This window comes from Danio rerio, chromosome 7, assembly GCF_049306965.1.
Source record: "Danio rerio strain Tuebingen ecotype United States chromosome 7, GRCz12tu, whole genome shotgun sequence".
In the NCBI taxonomy this organism is placed as follows: domain Eukaryota; kingdom Metazoa; phylum Chordata; class Actinopteri; order Cypriniformes; family Danionidae; genus Danio; species Danio rerio.
Window position 1 is genome coordinate 63,299,314 of NC_133182.1, and position 18,961 is coordinate 63,318,274.

Here is an 18,961-nt window from a genome sequence, read left to right on the forward strand (position 1 = left end):
AAACACATGCACCAAAACAGGAAATCAGGAGAAAGATTAAAAGAAGCAGATGAAAACCTAAAGGGAGAGAAATATGTGAGAAAACAAAATATAAGAAGTGAATTGTGCTAGGAACTAAAAAAAGGGAAAATAAATGGAACAGGAGTGAGAGAGAAACATTGAGCACAAAATTATTGGGAAGGCATTGGGCACTGGATCCTGTCCAGTGCCCAATGACTTCCCAATGATTTAGAAGAGACAAAAATATAAAACAAAAGTATAAAAAATAGAGACAAAAATATAAAACAAAACAACAAAAACTCTGATGCTCTGACTACTGTGCAGTAAAACATGTGAGAGCATTAATAACGAATGGCTCACACAGTTTGCATAGAAACAGTGAGCTAAAGCTAGCCTACTACACTGGCAACTTAATTAACCAGTGCAATACACTAGAGACTAGAGAAAAATACAATGAGAGAGAGAGAGAGAGAGAGAGAGAGAGAGAGAGAGAGAGAGAGAGAGAGGAATCTTCATGAAAGTCTACATGACCAATTACCCTCAATAAATACATCGATGAAAAAAAAAAAAAAAAACTTTTCTAAATGCAGGTGGTAGAAAAAAATTGAACATATAGTATAGTGCATGTATATAGTGTACTTTAATTAGCAACAGTTTATATCCAAATCAGTTATTTTAATTTGTGTGCATGTATACGTGTGTGTTTGTTTATATAGTTTGAACATGCTTTAACTAGGATATAATTGCTTTAACACTGTCAGAGAGAGAGAAAAAAAATCAATCTAGCAATCTTTTTTATGCATGTGAACACTTATGGTTAAGGATTTGAGCAAAGTAGCCTGTGTTAAAGGTCAGAATGCAACTGAATTTGAGAAATGATATGAATAAAACCTCAGATTGTGTAGCCACATGTAGCTTTTACTTTTATAAATGACAAGCCTTCCAATTTTCACCCAGCAGAAGCACAAAAAAATCCCATACTCTCACAATGAAAATGAACCACACTCATCTAAGGACAACAATAGTATAGTCTTATAAAGACTTAGTAGAGGGGTCTTTTCATGCTAGCCTGTTAGAAACAACCACCACACCATTCTAACAACAGTCTAAACCACAGAAGACACCTTAGCAACTGCATAGCAACGCTATAAAATCCAGAACATACCTGTCAACTCTTGTGTTTTTCCCGACATTCCGTATTTAATTTTTTTTTTTCTGCTATCATGCCGTAAAGGTATTTTATAGGATGATTTTCATACATATTTTCAATCTTTCTATAAAGAGTGGCAATAAACATTAAATGTCCGATCCTCCAAATAAGCAACCCATATTGTTGAACCACCAGGGTATGACCCTTGCGCTTAAAAGGGAATCTTTTTTTTTTTTTTGATTATGCTTTGTTTAGGCATGAAAATGAAAAACGGAGGGATTCCCTTCCTTTCCATTACAGGTGCCGTTGCCCCTCCTATGCAATCCTCAAAACAGTCAAGCTGTGCGTGACAGTCAGCTGACGCGCTCCTTAGTGACAAATAGATGCTGTTTTCCAAACAAATTCTGTACAAGTGATTTGAAGCAAAGTGAAAGTCTGGGTTTTTTTTATGTGTGTTTGAATATACACATAAATAATAATAATAATAATAATAATAATAATAATAATAATAATAATAATAATAATAATAATAATAATAATAATAATAATACATTTAATCTAATAATCTAAAGATGTCTATCTTGATGGGTTTGCTTTCAAACAAAACAAATTTTATCCTAAATGAGCATAAAAGGTTAGGAAAGCAATTAAATGCTTTCATTATAATGTTAGTTCTATGCCTTTTTAAAGTGACACCAGTTATTTAATGTAATCAAACAAAACATCTAAATGAGGTGAAGGGGAATGGGGTTGAGGAGAGTGGTGAGTGTATCCCTTATTTACATATTCCAATTTGACAGATAGGATCCAGAGTAAACAATGATTTTGATGGTTATTACCAATAAGCAAGACTAGTTTCAAACCAGGTTCATTAGGAATACATGCTCAGGTCTACGTGCTTGTGAACTATGAAATATGTTGCTCAGACGATGTTTGCTTGCAGCTTGTGTTGCCAAAACCACCAGAGCCTGATGTGTCAATTTTTAAAAACATCTCGGTTATTGTTGTAACTCTTGTTCCCTGAAGGTGTTATGTTAGATGCTATGTAGGATTGACATTTTGGAGAATTACCAGATGATACATCACACTGAAGAGTATGAAAATGGTCCATTGAATGCCTATGAATTGGGAAGTATAGCTCCTCACTTTCTAAAGAAGAGCAAACCAGACTTTAACGCTGAGGAGCCAAAAAGAGCCAGACTTTAACGCTGAGGAGTATTCAGCAAGTGATTTAGTCACTGTGGCAACAAGAAATAACGTCTACATTCTCTTCTTCAGGGAATAAAAGTTACAACAATAACCAAGAAATTTTCCTTAGATTAGGAACTCCACGTTATGTTGGAAAACATTATGCGGAAGAGTATGTAAAATGTCACAACAGCTTAATCTGTTACATGTTCGATGAGGTGTTTGCCAAGTAAATAGCATCACAAAAGGCACAGCCTTCCAAAATCCCCAGGCCCTTAATTACCAGAATATGAGATTATTTGGAATTTAGGGGGAGTCGTGATCAGATTTAACCAAGCTAAGATTTGGCTAGGGATTTTTATGCCACTTGAGTTGGGGAAGCATTTCAAAGGGAAAGGACACTGTGAAGGCCACTATCTACCCAAATGGGGAGACCCTGTGATAATACACAAATAGAGGCAGCTCTGCCCAGGGGAGCACTATGTATGATTAAGATTGTTAGGTTGTAGGGAAAACATAGGTTCGCCTGGGGAGGGAGAACTCACTGTGGCAGACAGATGGGCCTATTAAAAGACTGCTCTGAGAAGACCCAGCTCAGCCAACGTTGAATATGAACTATTTCACAAGGCTCTTTTTACCTTGTGTTTGGAATCGTCCTTTGCCAGAAATAGGACAAGTACAACACCGTGCATGGCGAGCTTCCAAGCAAACGGACCTCTCCAGAAAAGCCATTCATAAAGACATACATGTGTAAGACAAAGACATTTGATTTTGGATTACAGTTGTGTTTGAGTGTTTTTTTTGTGTGTTTTCTTTTAATAACTGCAAAAACAATAATTTATGAGTCTACAACCTGTCATGTTTCACACTGTAATGAAAAATGTCATACTGACCAGTAGCAATTATTTTACCCAGAAAATGCAAGCAAATGTATATTGAGGCAAATATTTTAGGTTTTCAATGAGTCTGTGTTAAATATTGAAACATGAAACATAAAAAAATAGATTTTCTTCCATTTTCCATATTATGTTCTTGTTTCACTTGACCTATTTTTAGCTCTCCCATAAGGTTAAATTTGGTATCACAGTGTTTACAGTGTGACATTGACAGATTGTTATGTACAGTATGATGTGGCTACATGAGAAATTGTACAAGAACATAAGATTAGCCTCTGGAGAATTAGAAACTGAAGCACAGCAGCCATTATCTAACCATTCTGCCTCAGAGGAACCATATTGGGGAGACAGAAGAAGTAAAGGCTAGAAAGCAGAGGTATGATTTAACTTTGACGGTAATGAAGTGGAAGAAAGGGAAATAAATGTGTAAGTGCGGTTAAACACAAAATGGGAAAAGGGAAGGGCAAAATGATTCTCTTCTCTGTCATTAGTCTTTGTCTAGTGTGTGTTCACAAATACCCCTCTCTGCTTTAGCAGGTCTTTTGTTTAACACGCTTCTCAGAGCACTGCAATTATCACACTCACACGGACAGTACAGATCACATGCAAACAACTGTATAAAAGCACAAATGTATTGATACATGATGACAGCCTGCTGAGTCCCTTGATTAATGAGCCTTGCGATTTGACTAATTAGACATCATTAATCAATTGGCTGACTGTAACTTAGGAAACATTACCGATGGCCAGTCTGCTCAATTTTAATGCACATGTACTGACCGAGGCAAGAAACCCACTCTATCAAAGCACAAGTGTATGGCACAACTTAGAATAGTATATTTTTCCTCTTAAATAATGTTGTCTAATAAAACTGCTGAGGTGTTGTGTAAGTAGTTAAACTTAAACCTTTTTTGCCTAATATAAATTATGAATTTCTTTCTTTTTTTCACAAATTTACTTCTAAAACTCATAAATACTTTTTCTATCTTTAAGTTATACATTTGGCCAATTCTGACATTACTTAACAGAAGGAGAGACAAGAAACAAGAGGACAGATTGGACCTGAATTGGGAAATGACCTCGAGCAAGAAATGAGGTCCCCTGAAGCACTGCTATGTGATATGTCAAGCTCTGGCCACTAGCCTATGCCTATTATGAAGCTCTGTTTAATTTAGCATTGTAATACACACATACGCGCGCACACACACACACACACACACACACACACACACACACACACACACACACACACACACACACACACAGAGAGACACACACTACTGATAATGCAGGCTTTTCTAAGTGAAGTTTATTTATAAGCTAAATTCAAGAATATCACATGCTTATGATTGCTTGCAGCCGGCCCCGCATTATTCAATTTATGATGTTTCAATCAGACGATTGCTAAGCTAACATAAACACCCTAAGTTCCATATAACAGCCATCTTTGTTTTGAAGAATCCCCCCACCACCCCTACTCCTCCTCCTTTCCATGATGGGTGGCATGGTGGCTCAGCGGTTAGCACTGTTGCCTTACAGTAACCGGTTCTAGTCATTGCCAGTCAAGTTTACACATTCTCCCCGAGCTCATGTGGGTTGCCTCCCACCATCCAAAAACATACAACTTAGGTTACATGCTCCTAGTAAGTAGTTATCTTTTAAGAGCAATCACTATCTGTTCATTAGCTACTACAGCAGGGAAATTCTCAAGATCTACCTCAGCTCAAACTCCCCTCTTGCCTTACAAACAGTGGGGAGCCCCGGGCACGAGGTTCTTATGAGGTTAGGGCTCTCTCTCGGGACAGCATGTCAGACAAGCTTTATAATCAATCATCAGCTAACTGTGAACTTTTGAATGATCTTTAGATATAGCTAATGTTTCTTGTCGACTCACCAGTATCAAGTTTGGTTCCTTTGGTGCAGGCTACGATGGCACCCATGCTCGGTTGAGAAGTCATGCCAGCCATTGAGTCCACAGCTACGTCTACTATATCAGCTCCTGCTTGTGCACAGGCTAACATAGCTGCTACTCCAGCCCCTGCTGTATCGTGAGTGTGCACATGAATGGGAATGTCAGGGAAACGATCTCTCAATGCTTCAATTAGTAAACGGCTGGCTTGGGGCTTCAGAAGGCCAGCCATATCCTGAAAAGATAAAAAAGCAGAACAGCTTTTAGCCAGTTAAGCAAACCCCACAGAAAAGAAAATTCCATTATGACGATCACTGTATTATTACAGCAGCTGAAACAGTAATATGAGAGCAAGAATGAATAGTACTGTCAATGTCTTCAGTCATTACACCCTTGAGCAACAGCCAAATGCAGCTGAAATTATGCAGCCAAAAGTCCTGACACATAAAATAGTGGCTATAATGACAAGTCTTTCACCTGTGCTTTTATGAGTGCTAAACAAATGATTATCGGGACAATACAGTGTCAATGAGTGTTTCTATGCACAGTAATGTTGAGCTCTTTCGAGACCGAAATAATGCCAACATTGGTATTTTTTTAAAAATAAAATTTAAATCCACCAATAGGGTTTGTCCATTTTCCTTCATTCAGTTATTTTCTTTTCAGCTTAGTCCATTTATTAATCTGGAGTTACCACAGCGGAATGAACTGCCACATGAACTTATGGAGCACGGAATGAACTTATCCAGCATATTTTTTTATGCAGCGGATACCCTTCTAGCGGAAAACCCATCAATGGGAAACAGGTGTTTCCCACACTCATAACAGTACAGACAATTTAGCTTACCTAATTCACCTTAGCATGTCTTTGGACTTGTGGAGGAAACCGGAGCACCCGTTGGAAACCCACATAAACATGCAAACAACAAAGTGGTACCCACTGTGCCACACCGATGCTCATGGTTTGTCCATTTTTGACCCAAAACTGATTAAATCAATTCAGCATTTTTTAGAATGTATAACTTTGATTACCTTAATAGATAGTATGTGTGTTCCAGCTTTAACTAGCTCATCGGCCAGCTTCAGATAGTAGTCCAGTGAATATTTCTGTCTCATGGGGTCAGACACATCTCCTGTGTAAGAAATGGCTGCTTCCACTACACCTCCCGCTGCCCCTGCAGCCTCCATCCCCAAAAGCATGTTGGGAATATAATTCAAGGAGTCAAAAACACGAAATATATCCATTCCGTTCTCTTTGGCAACCTCACAAAATCTAGTGAAAAGAGAGAAAATAAAGACCCGGTTTTCAGCACAGCACTTTAACTGTTTCAGAAATTGACATTTATGGTTTTAAAGAGTATGGAATGACATTTGTGTGAATGCACATTCTCAAAAGAAATCTATCAGACATTTTGGTACCTGTCAGATTACTTTTCAGCAGTTACAATAAAAAGCTGTTGTAGAAGTTATTGTTGAATGTAAAAATTGTGAGATGGAGGTAATTGACTATATTCTAGGGGCTTGTGGGTGGGTGGCTGCAAGAGCATTGCCATTTAGTTGCAATTGCGAGTGGATTTTAGCATGCTGTGAGGTGTAGTGAATTGCATGGGACATGTAAATGCTTAAGACGAGGTGATTATATAATCAATACATGAGTGGTAAAAAAACACTAAAATCTGATTTTCCATATAAATTCTATAAGCCCAGGTTTAATAACAAGTATTATAGTACTATACATATTATTACCAGTGGAAAATAGCAAACAGATATAATACCAATAATAAAAATATCACAAAAATAAATTAACAATAATGAACTTTTAGCAACTTAGCATTAGTTTAACTTTTTTTTTTTTTGAAAACACATGCAGTTTATGTCTACATGCAGATTGCAGCAAAAACAGAATTACATATTAGCTTAATAACCAAACTAACATAAAAATAATGTAAATAGCACAATAACTATGATTACTGCTGCACTAATATGAACTTGAAAATCCCTATAGCACAATTTGTGCACTTACTTGAACACGGCATTATCAGGGTAGTTTGTGTATCCTACAGCATTAGCTCCACGTAGCAGCATCTGAAACGGGACATTAGGAATCAGAGCTCTAAGCTCCTGAAGTCTCTTCCATGGACACTCTGACAGAAAACGCATTGCTACATCAAATGTAGCCCCTAGGGAGACAAAGACAGATATTAAAAACTGTAGTTCAATTAAAGGATGAATAGTCACTACTGAATTCTATATTTTTATCCTACTATGAAGTCAGTGGTGATCATTAACTGTTCAGATACCAACATTTTTCAAAATGACTTTTTTTTTTTTTTTTTTATTCAACAGCAGAAAGAAACTCATACAGACTTAAAAAAAAGTGGAGGGTGAGTAAAAAATGACAAATTGTAATTCTGAAAGAGAACTACTTTAAGTTAAAGTCAGCCTGAAGTAGACTGAACTTTTCCTCAGTAAGCCAAAGCTGAGGATCATCTAAACATTTTTGGGAAAGATGAGGAAAATGAGGAAATATACTCTGAACATGAACATTTAGGCGATCAATTCCTGCTTATCTAAAAGTAGCACGACTGTGTCTTATTTCTTGTCAATGATTGTGTTTTAAGAAATTGCTAAAACACTAAATGTGTACATACCTCCCCAGTTCTCCAGGCTGAAGAGGTTGCTGAAGTTGTGGCTCACATAGGGAGCAATCTTTTTGAGGTCATGTGTCCTGACGCGCGTGGCCAGTAGGGATTGGTGGGCATCTCTGAAGGTGGTGTCCATCAGTAGAAGACCCTGGTGCTGTCTAATTGCCCTTGCAAAACCTTCAGGACCCTCCCTCAATAAAACTTCACGAAACCCCAGGGGCGGCTCACCTGGATTGAAAAAAGAAAACATTTGAATACATACTGTAGAACACAATGAAATCCATCTGCTCAAAACAAGCTCAAAACAAGGTTACAATTACAATTAGTTACAACAATTAGTTGTGTGCAATACCTACAAAAATGTGTACAGTATCTTGGCAAGACAAGCGTTTCTGTACTATTTGTAAGATTTTTAAAGATTTTTTTTGTAAGTATTTTGTTTTAATTTAATTTAATAAAGAAAGAAAATGTTATATTTAAAACTAAAACCGACAATTAGTAGTAGGCGATTGGTATGCGATTGGTAAGTAGAGAGAGGGGGTGGGGGGTTATGTGCTAGTGGTGATCGGGCCAGATTTACAATTGACCATCAGGCCTAGTGCTACCTACCTGACCACATATACAGTATACAATGTTTGAGGTATTCCAACAGCATTATTATATGATTAAATCATACATTAAAATACACTTTCTTGAGGAGTGATTTTGATAATACTTGAAGGGGTGTTCATAATCATTTATAATCTTAACATGGCAAGATTTTATGCATGTTTAAGGTAATTGTTATTAAGTGTCATTAGCTTAGTTATATAACTTTAAATAGCCAATGACATTGTTTGAAATACATCAGAACTTGTGTTCGTCATCACAGTTTGCAACAAAACTATCAAATATCTGTCATTAAGATGGTTGTCATAGAATCATTGTATATTTTCTGATCACCTTTTCTAGTTCAAAATGTCATAAAAATTTCTCAATAAAGTGTCAGATCAATTTGATCACGGAAATCAACAGCGTCAATAGAATTTAGTGACATGGATCAATGGCATTTTAATGACAAAACTAGGTTTTACCACTGTTAAGAAGGTAAAAAAGAAATGTGATGTTATAAAATTTATCAGTCAATTACACTCTCTAGCCACTTTATTAAGTACACCTGTCCAATTGCTCATTAACACAAATTTCTAATCAGCCAATGACATGGCAGCAACACAATACATTTAGGCATGTAGACATGATTAAGATGATCTGCTGCTATACAAACTGAGTATCAGAATGGTGAAGACTAGTTCCAGCTGAAAGAAAGGAAACAGTAACTTAAATAACCACTTGTTACAACTGAGGTTTGCAGAAAAGCATCTCTGAACTCAAAACACATTGAACCTTGAGGCGGATGGGCTGCAGCAGCAGAAGACCACACCGGGTGCCACTAGTGTCAGCTAAGAACAGGAAACTGAGGCTACAATTCACACAGGCTCACCATAACTGGACAATAGAAGATTGGAAAAACATTTCCTAGTCAGATGAGTCTCGATTTCTGCTGCTACATTCAGATGGTAAGGTAAGAATTTGGCATCAACAACATGAAAGCATGGATCCATCCTGCCTTGTATCACTGGTACAGGCTGGTAGTGGTGGTGGTGTAATGATGTGGGTAATATTTTCTTGGCACACTTTTGCCCACCAGTACCAATCCAGCATTGTGTCAACGCCACAGTCTACCTGAGTGTTGCTGCTGACCCTGTTCATTCCTTTATGACCACAGAGTACCCATCTTCTGATGGCTACTTCCAGCAGGATAATGCACCATGTCATAAAGCGCAAATCATTTCAGACTGACTTCTTGAACATGACGAGTTCACTGTACTTAAATGGCCTCCCCAGTCACTAGACTCAATCCAATAGAGCACCTTTGGGATGACGGGAGATTTGCATCATGGATGTGCAACCGACAAATCCAAAGCACCTGCATGATGCTATCATGTCAATTTGGACCAAAATTTCTGAGGAAAAAATATCAATATAAATACCAGCACCTTGCTGAATCTATGCCACCAAGGATAGCAAAAGAGGGTCCAATCTGGTAATAGTATAGTGTACCTTATAAATTGTCCAGCAAGTGTACAATGGCAAGTTTTGACAAGTTGTGTTGCTTTGATAATGATAATAATAAAGTTGTCATAAAGACAAAGACATCTAAAACATTACTGTATTAAAAATGGCATTGCTGAGTAAACTACACTTAATGACAGTTGGTAAAAGCATGCATAACATCTCTGTTTTCCTTTAAGTAAAGTGTTACACTGATGGGTTTGGCTTTCACAAAGTGTCAGCTTAAACAGATCTATAGGGCTAGTTATTTACTATAACTGGTAATATTGACTTGTTATCTACTGTTAACTGTCTTTGCTGAACAGCTATGATGCTGCAGTAATCTGAATGTTTCTCATTGTGGATCTGTCACACACCCAACTTTAAAGCAGGTGATCAATTAAATGAGTGCCATTGTAAGTGACACTTCCCACTGATTTTCTGTTATGCACAGTCTCATTTTGGCAGCCGATCAAAATAAATTTGAAATGAGAAAAGGAACACTACACGACTGTTTGCTGAGGTGAACAGAAAGAAAAGGATGTGCTCAGCAATCCTACACCAGACTATATTTCTCTGGTTCTGTGAATTGCTTTTCTGCATGGAGCTCGCAGGTCAGAGGCAAAGTTACGAGAACCCACCAACACACACCGGGAAATTTCCACTTTTCATAGGTCTCAGACGTGGCAGTTTGAGGGGCCTTTCGTCCAGCAGAAGGTGGTGGTGCAGCTGATAACTTTCATTACAAACAAAGTTGGGCATGCTCACTCTCACTCATAATGCAAATTAGGCAAACACCTAAAAAAACTGTCTAAAAATCATGTGGGCTGTTAGGTTTTTCAAAAACAAATAAAATTAAAGCATGTTGTCCGATGAGTGAGGGAGTATGATTAAAAAAAAAAAAAAAAAGACGGGGGAGACTGTATTGCAGTAAATAAGACATTGATGCACAGATTTACATATTTCAAGGCATAAATACACCCACACGTGAGTTTAAATGTACATGCTGCAGTGGGAATTTCTCTGTATGGAATGCTGGCAGCAATATGAAAGCAAAGATGAAGGCCAAATCCTATTTATCGCTTATTGTGTGTCTAAAGAGCACATGCAACACACAATGCTGAGGAGCATCTCATGAGGCTTGGGATACACCTACCACAGATGTGACCTACTTACACAGACACATGCATTTTTTATCCCATGAAAGACCTTTTCCATGCACACACCTACATACACAACACATTTTTGGTTGACGAATTTGTATTCTCCCATGCTAGGCAAACTGCAATCGGTCCCACTGAGAATGCTCATCTGAAGCACTAACAACCAGGGGAAAGCAAGAAAACTTTTTTGGGATGTGCAAATATGTACACATCCATCAGGGGTCTTTTGGGAATAAGACATATTATTTTACACCACATCATGTTCATAAAAACAAGAAGAAAAAAAAAAGGTATGCCAATGAAAATAGGATAAAATTGGCAAAATTAACTGCATTCACATATGCATGCACATATCTATCCCTTGGGAATCTCCCTCTTACACTCTCACACACGCTGAGGGAGTGCGGTATGCAGCTCACACACACCTAAATCCCTGTAATGAGATTTCTAATGTGGCCGGATCCCTCTTTCATTTGGCAGAGGGAAGGAGAGAAGGGAGGGATTAAAGCTGCATTATCACACTTTTGCCCATCCACAGAGAGAGAAAGAGAAAGGAGGGTGTGTGGGGGAACGATGGGGAAGTCTCAATGTTTTTACAGCTTCAGTTAAAAGAAGACTAGGTAGTCTATAAACATCTGAAGTGATCGCTTTAATGCAGCAAGTGGTTTTGTCTATAATATCAATAACCTTTCATTCATTTTTTTTCAGCTTAGTCCCTTTAATAATCAGGTGTCGCCACAACGGAATGAATTGCCAACTTATCCAGCATATGTTTTATGCAGCGGTCCAGCTGCAACCCATCAATGCAAAACACTTATACACTCTCATTCACACACATACACTATGGACAAATTTAGCTTGCCCAATACACATATACCACATGTCTTTGGACTGTGTGGGAAACCAGAGCACTCAAAGGAAACTCACACGAACACGGGGAGAATATTTTGTGTTTAATAAATGTTTTGTTAATATTTGTCTCTGTTTTAGTTTTTATTTTGTTCTAATAATGTATTATTTCTTAGTACCAATTTTCAAGATTAAATTTTTGTTCACTCAACTTCAGCCATTTTAAGTTAGTGCAACTAATGTATTTTAAAAATTGAGTGCACACACACACACACACACACACACACACACACACACACACACACACACACACACACACACACACACACACACACAAAACAAAAAAAAAACAAACAAAAAACCATAAATAAATAAATAAAATAAAACTAAAGGAAATACGTTTTTTTTTTTTGTTCACTCAACTTCAGGCACTCCAATTCTGCAGACAAATGTTCAATTGGCACAACTTTTTTTTGTTACAGAGTAGTTGACCTCTCCAGAAAAATAATAATTGCATGTTAACCCAGCTAAATGTTTTTTTTTATTTATTTATTTTTTTTTTTATTACTGACAAATAATTTTAGGTCAGTGCAGCTGATGTTTTCGAAAGTTGAATGAACAAGAAAAATAGTAAGGAATAAGGATAATGTTTTTTGTAGTATTGACTTAAACATTTTCACAGTGCAGGTTGGTATACTTGGGTATACTTGGAGTTGGCCCAGGGTATTCTTTTTTCTTTTTGGGTTTTAATAATATTTTAAAAAGGTTGGATGAATGATGACACTATTTTTTCCAAAATTTCAGCTTGCAGAAGTTCATCTGTTTAAAAACAGTGCACCTTTTATAGAAACAAGCACACTCTGCAGTGCGATTAGTCATTTAAAGCTAAAACTAAATATTTTCCCAGCTGTGTGTTTATGTGTGTCATACCCAGAGAAACAGAAGGAATGACTGGATCAACAGGTGATGGTTTGGCTTTTACTGGAATAGGTGTCATGGGTCCATTTACCATTACGTGACCTACAGGAAAAGAAAAAAAAAGAAAAAAAAAAAACAGCAGATGTGTAAACACAAATGCACATATTTTAGGCCATCACAGGTGCAAAGAAATGATGCATGCGCACAAATACTGACCCAGATAGTGCAGGAGTTTCTGTGCTCTGTTCTGTGTAGGTTTGAGGTTGAAAAGATTCTGGTTCTCATCAATAAACTGTGTGTCAACTGTGGCATACAGGAACTGGCTGTTGCTCAGTACATTTTGCAGGAATGGAATATTAGTCTGAGAAAAAGAGAGAGATAGAGAGAAAGAAAGAAAATCAACAAACTGTTCCAACATTTGATTTAATGTCATATTTGTAGTTTTGGAAAACATAAACTGTAGTGCTTGACATCAGATGCTCCTCAGTCTCATAGATGAAGATAGCTTGGTAAATCAATTTGCTTAATTAATGAACATTTGTATTTAATTCATGTAAAACCACATGCTGGGTCCATGACACATCATAATACTGAATAGAATGTTAACATAATTGAATGTAAATACACACATGCAGTAAAAAAGGAAGACTTACAGTCAATTACAACAATGTCACAAAATCGATTTTCTTAAATTCTTAAAGAAAAACATGAGCAGTGCTTACATGTGCAAATTTGGTCTCTGCTGAAGAAGATATTCTGAGTAGTTTTAGAGTGCAATTATGTGGCTGCTGTGGTGTTGCTATACAGTCGTTAAGGTGTTCCAAATAGGTTTAGATTGTGATTTTGTGGTAGCTATAGTGTTGCTGTACAGTGGAAATATGTGCTGAGTGGTTTTAAAGCAGAGATGGACAGTTCTATTCCTGAGGAGATTAGGTCCTTCCCTAATCAAACACACCTGCCCGCAATTTTCAAGTAATTTTCAAGTCGTTGGTTACATTTCTCCAGGTGTGTTTGATTAAGCATAGAGCTAAACTCTGCAGGACAGCAGCTCCACAGGAGTGGAATTACCCATAGCTACTTTAGAGTGTGGTCATGCAGTAGCTAAAGTGTTCTGAGTGGTTTTATGCCGAGTTCACACTGCACGATTTTAGCCCAGATTTTCATTTGCAGACAGGTTTTGTGAAATCTTTGACAAATGCCTGAAATTGGAGACAAATCAGCGCTCACTCAAGTGAGTGACAGTCACACAGTGTGAATTATCGAAGACATTTTCTAAAAGAATTTCCGATGATTTGCTGATGCCTGGGAAATATTTGACATGGTAAGTATTTGAATATATTGGTCATTTAAAATCATAATGTGTGATATAAGTTCAGACCGAAAAATGCATCAGGGATGATAAGTCAATGAAAGAGCAAGATGCTGAGGGGGAGGAGTTTTACATTTACATTTAGTCATTTAGCAGACGCTTTTATCCAAAGCGACTTAAAAATGAGGACAAGGAAGCAATTTACACAACTGTAAGTACAGTTAGTGGTATATCCAAAGAGGCAATTGCAGATTAGGAAGTGAAGTGGAGACTAAATAGTTGCGTTTTTAGTCGTTTCTTGTGGTTTTACACCACAATATGAGATTATATAAGCTTAAAAACAGAAACAAATAAGTCATATTTTTTACCTTTTTATTCTCTCTTTTCTGAATGCACAATCATTGATTTCTGTATTTCCTTAACCAGTTTCTTCTCCATCTTCTTTATAATTTTTTTGCCTATTTTCTTCAAATCAGTGCACAGACCTTTTAAAAGGGGAATTATAAAAAAAAAAGTCCTGCATATGGTCTTGACTTGATTTATACAGATGTTAAACAGTGTGCTCAGCCTGGTGGTTTGTCCATTCACACACATTTTCATCATCACATGATCTCTTATAGCAAAATCACTTGACCTTTTTAAAATGCATTTAATGCATATAAAAGTGTTTTTCCAAAAGTGTTTTTCCACATTTTCTTATCGAAAAAAAGTTCATCCTACTCAGTTATGCGCATATGTTTTTATGCACATTTTCAAAATTGATGTGCATCTTGGAGTTTCCATCAACTGATTTTATATGCACAAATATCCAAATTACATAATAAAAACAGGTGGATGAATTCAAAGGTACTGATCTATTTTGCAATGTGAACACAGCAGCAGCTGAATTAAATTTCTGAGAAATCTTGCATTGTGAAAAAACAATAGTGATCTGACTATAAGAGCATATGAACTCAACATGAGAATCTGGTTATGCAGTTGTAAATGTGTTCTGAGTGGTTTTAGATTGCGGTTATGCAGCTGCTAGCTTCTGCACTGTAATAAAACCAATACTACTACTACTATAATAATAATAATAATAATAATAATAATAATAATAATAATAATAATAATAAAAATAATAATAAAAATAATAATAATAATCAAGCTTTGTAACTAACTATTTAAAGTTCACTCAATTTCTCTTTTCATTTTTTTATTGAATTTTGTTTTGGGTTGGCCCAAACTTGACTCCATATATGACTGTAATTTAGATTCAAAACTACAGACCATATAATATAATATAATATAATATAATATTGAAATTAACCAATCATTTAATATTTGTAGAGAATACTTTTTGCTGATTAATATATTCTTAACTAAGCACAAGTAACACTATTAGTTCTATCTAGATAATTTTGCCCTTTCAATTTTATATGGGTGAAATAAAAGTGATTTTATAAGTTCAAAGTGAGTTATAACTATATCGTTTATTTTCTTACTTAATTATAATAATTATTATTATTATTAACATTCTTCTTTTTATGATTAATAATATTATTTACCTAAACCCTAAACTGTAAGATCACAGATTTAGCTCGAAATGACAGCAGTTTTGGTGCATTTGCATGCGTATTGTGAGAATGGCTAAATCTCTCCATAATATCAAACCCCAAGAACTGTTATGGAATACCATGAGGCAATTCTGGCAAGACCAGAATTGTCATGCAATAAAACAATAAACTTTCTAATCTGAGAACAAGATAAGCCAGGAAACCAGTTGTTCAACTGTCTCAGTCATGTATCCTGAGCCCGCCTCTCTGCCCTCGACTTCTCCACCAGAGCAGTTTACTCACATCCCGCACAGAATGTCCAAGTTGTCAATATGGTGTTATATTACTTAAAGGAAAACAATTTCACTTCAAGGAAATTAGTTTACAGTTATATCCGCTATCTAAGAACCAAACTGGCGAGGTTGTTTTCGGAGCAGATGTAACTGGCCAGTATACTGACCCTGAGCGACTTTGGGAAAATAATGAACCATAAAATAAAAATTCATTCCTTGGTTATCTTTTTGGCTTAGTCTCTTTATTATTAATCTGGGGTAGCCACAGTGGAATGAACCTTCAACTTATCCAGCATATGTTTTTACGCACAGGATGCCATTTCAGGTGCAACCCATCACTGGGAAACACCCATACACACTCATTCACACACATAAACTACAGACATTTTTAGCTTACCCAATTCACCTGTGACCTGTGCCACACATCTTTGGACTTGTGGAGGAAACAGGAGAACCCAGAGGAAACGCATGCAAATGCAGGGAGAACATATAAACTCCACACAGAAATGCCAACTGACCTAGCCGAGGCTCGAACCAGCTGTAAGGCTACAGCACTACCTACTGCACCACCACGTCATTCATAAAATAAAAAGATGTTTTAAATATAGTCAAATATCTAAATTCTTTCCTCATTTATGAATGTGGTCAGTTCCTAATTAGAAACACATTTGAAATTTAATGATCAATTGAAATTAAAGTCAGATTAGATTTGTAGCTAAAAACAAATTAAAATAAATTCTAACAAATAAAGATATTTATTTTCAGATGTGGTAGAAAAGGCTTACATGCATTTAAACTTCACCCATGCTGTTAGTTTCATCACTGGACTAATAGATGGACCCCACAGTATGAATGGAAGTCTGTGTGGTGAAAAGTGCAATGTGACCACGGCTTTAGTGATTGAATAATGGGGGAGTATTGTGATGCAGTTGCTAAGGTGTCTTCAGTGATCTTCGGATGTGGTCATGCATTTTATAGGTTGTGCAAATGCAGTTTCAAATGAGTTAGTGGTTTTAAAGTGTAGTTATGTGGTTGCTAGGGTGACATTATGAAATTGGTAAGATGTTCGGATTTGTTTATTGTGTGGACAGTTGCTAGGATGTTTCTGTACAGTTGCTATGGTGCTTATAGTGATTCCAGAATGTGTGCAGTTTCTAGGGAATTGCAAGGTATTCCAAATTTAAAGTCTATAATTTTTTTCATATATGTTATCATCTAATTCTTAGTATGCACAATACTAGTTTGTTAACACTTATGGCAACAAACAAACAAACAAACAAACAAACAAACAAATAAACAAACAAACAACCAGACACGATGCAAAACATTATTCTGATGCTAACAAATAACAAAACATCACAATGGACCAGTGCTCAAAATTGTTCACTTCACCGGCAGTGTTATCCTCTCGCAGGCCGTGGGAAGTTTGCATTGTAATCGGTATTGTCTGAAAGCACTCGGTTCCTTCCTGATGGCTGCTAAAAATGCATTAGCATTTCAGACAGCTGCAGTTCAAGCAATAACCGAGCTTCTGCATCGGAATGGGCCCCTAGACTGCAGCTATCAAAACAGCATTGCACACCGCTCACTGCACCAATAAACACTGTTTTAGTATATGCAATGGGGCATGAGACAGGAATGTGTGTTGTATGACAGAAAGAAAAAAGTGCGAAGCAAGTACAGATAAGAGAGATGAGGGCTTGCATGTGTTTTTATGCGGCACACAGTAAGGGAACGTGTAAAGGGAATACAGGACAAGATGATGTGTGAAAGTAAGAATATAAAAAAGGATCTTGTAGAAAAAGCAATAGTGTTAAATCTGAATTCAATCCCTCTCAAAGTTGACTACAGTGATTTTGTCTCCATTTTGCCAATATCCCCAAACACACACACACGCACACGCACACACACAGACACAGACATAGACAACTCACATACCTCACACTCTGTTTTCTACAATGAGATCAAAACCCAATTACCCAGAAAAACTTGAGAGAAAATTGGGGATTTCTCCAGAGGATTCCAATGGAAGCTGAGGAGTTAATGGGGGATTTAATGCAGTTTTCCCTGTTCTTTTTCTGCTTGGCTCTCACGTGAAGAGTGATGAGCAGTTATGAAAAGATCAGTCTGACAGAACCCATATGAAGTGCTGAATGAAAGAAGGACCGGGAAAAAGAACTCTAATTACAAAATATATTGGAAAGGAAGAGAGTTTCGTTACAATAAAGCAGGAAACGTCTTGCTTTTCCTGTCTTCTATTGCTTTGTCACTGTTGCTCTAATTTGACTGTTGTTCTTTCCTGTGAAGCCCTGCAGGGTCAAATTCAGTCTTTGCCTTTGCCTTTTTGGCCTCATTTAACAGATTGGCCTTCACAGCAGTCTTATCTCTCAATTTCTCTTAAATTGTTTTCTGTTTTATCTTGTCAGTCTGTCAGAGCAAGTCTTTTGGTTCTTTTTGCCTCTGGAATTCATTATGAATTCTCTTTGATTCAATTCCACCCTATTCACTTCAGTTCAGTCATTGTTTCCTTTTGGATCAATTAAATTCAATTTGACTCATTACTCCAGATTAAAATCAGTTCAATTGGACTCAACACAATGAAACAAATGATTGTTTTGATTGGTATTTTTATTGATAACTACTATTGTTTTTGTATCAAATTAGTTTGTTTTGTCTCCATTTATTATTTCTTATAATTGAATTGATTCAGTTCAATAAAACTTCACATCAACTCAACTGAGTATTAGTAATACTAAAGTATTAGTAATCTTCATCACTGATTTACTGTGATTAATTTTAGCTCGAATCCTTCATTGAGCCTCATTCTACATTGAGTTTGTTTCAACTCCATTAAAATTGTATAACTGCTAATCATTTACTTAAAGCGATACATGTAGTTCTGAACAGTGAACATTCATTCATTCATTTTCATTTTGGCGTAGTTCCTTTATTCACAAGGGGTCACCACAGTGGATTGAACCACTAAATTATCCAGCATATGTTTTATGCAGTGGA

The 18,961-nt window shown here is 36.6% G+C and overlaps 1 protein-coding gene across 2 annotated transcripts in view; it reads right to left on the reverse strand.

Annotated features, from left to right (window-relative positions):
• pcxb (pyruvate carboxylase b) overlaps positions 1 to 18,961 on the reverse strand; it is a 374,478-nt gene that overhangs the window by 66,090 nt on the left and 289,427 nt on the right. The window contains exons 1-7 of one of the 2 annotated variants that reach the window (XM_073907043.1): positions 13,532 to 13,696; positions 13,026 to 13,170; positions 12,822 to 12,911; positions 7,795 to 8,016; positions 7,167 to 7,323; positions 6,176 to 6,416; positions 5,129 to 5,378 (exon numbers count right to left, since the gene is read on the reverse strand). In XM_073907043.1, the coding sequence (XP_073763144.1) occupies positions 5,129 to 5,378; positions 6,176 to 6,416; positions 7,167 to 7,323; positions 7,795 to 8,016; positions 12,822 to 12,903 (952 nt within the window). In that variant the 5' untranslated portion in view covers positions 12,904 to 12,911; positions 13,026 to 13,170; positions 13,532 to 13,696. Of the gene's footprint in view, positions 1 to 5,128; positions 5,379 to 6,175; positions 6,417 to 7,166; positions 7,324 to 7,794; positions 8,017 to 12,821; positions 12,912 to 13,025; positions 13,171 to 13,531; positions 13,697 to 18,961 lie in introns of those variants that run through there. The other variant, NM_131550.2, reaches the window with a different exon arrangement.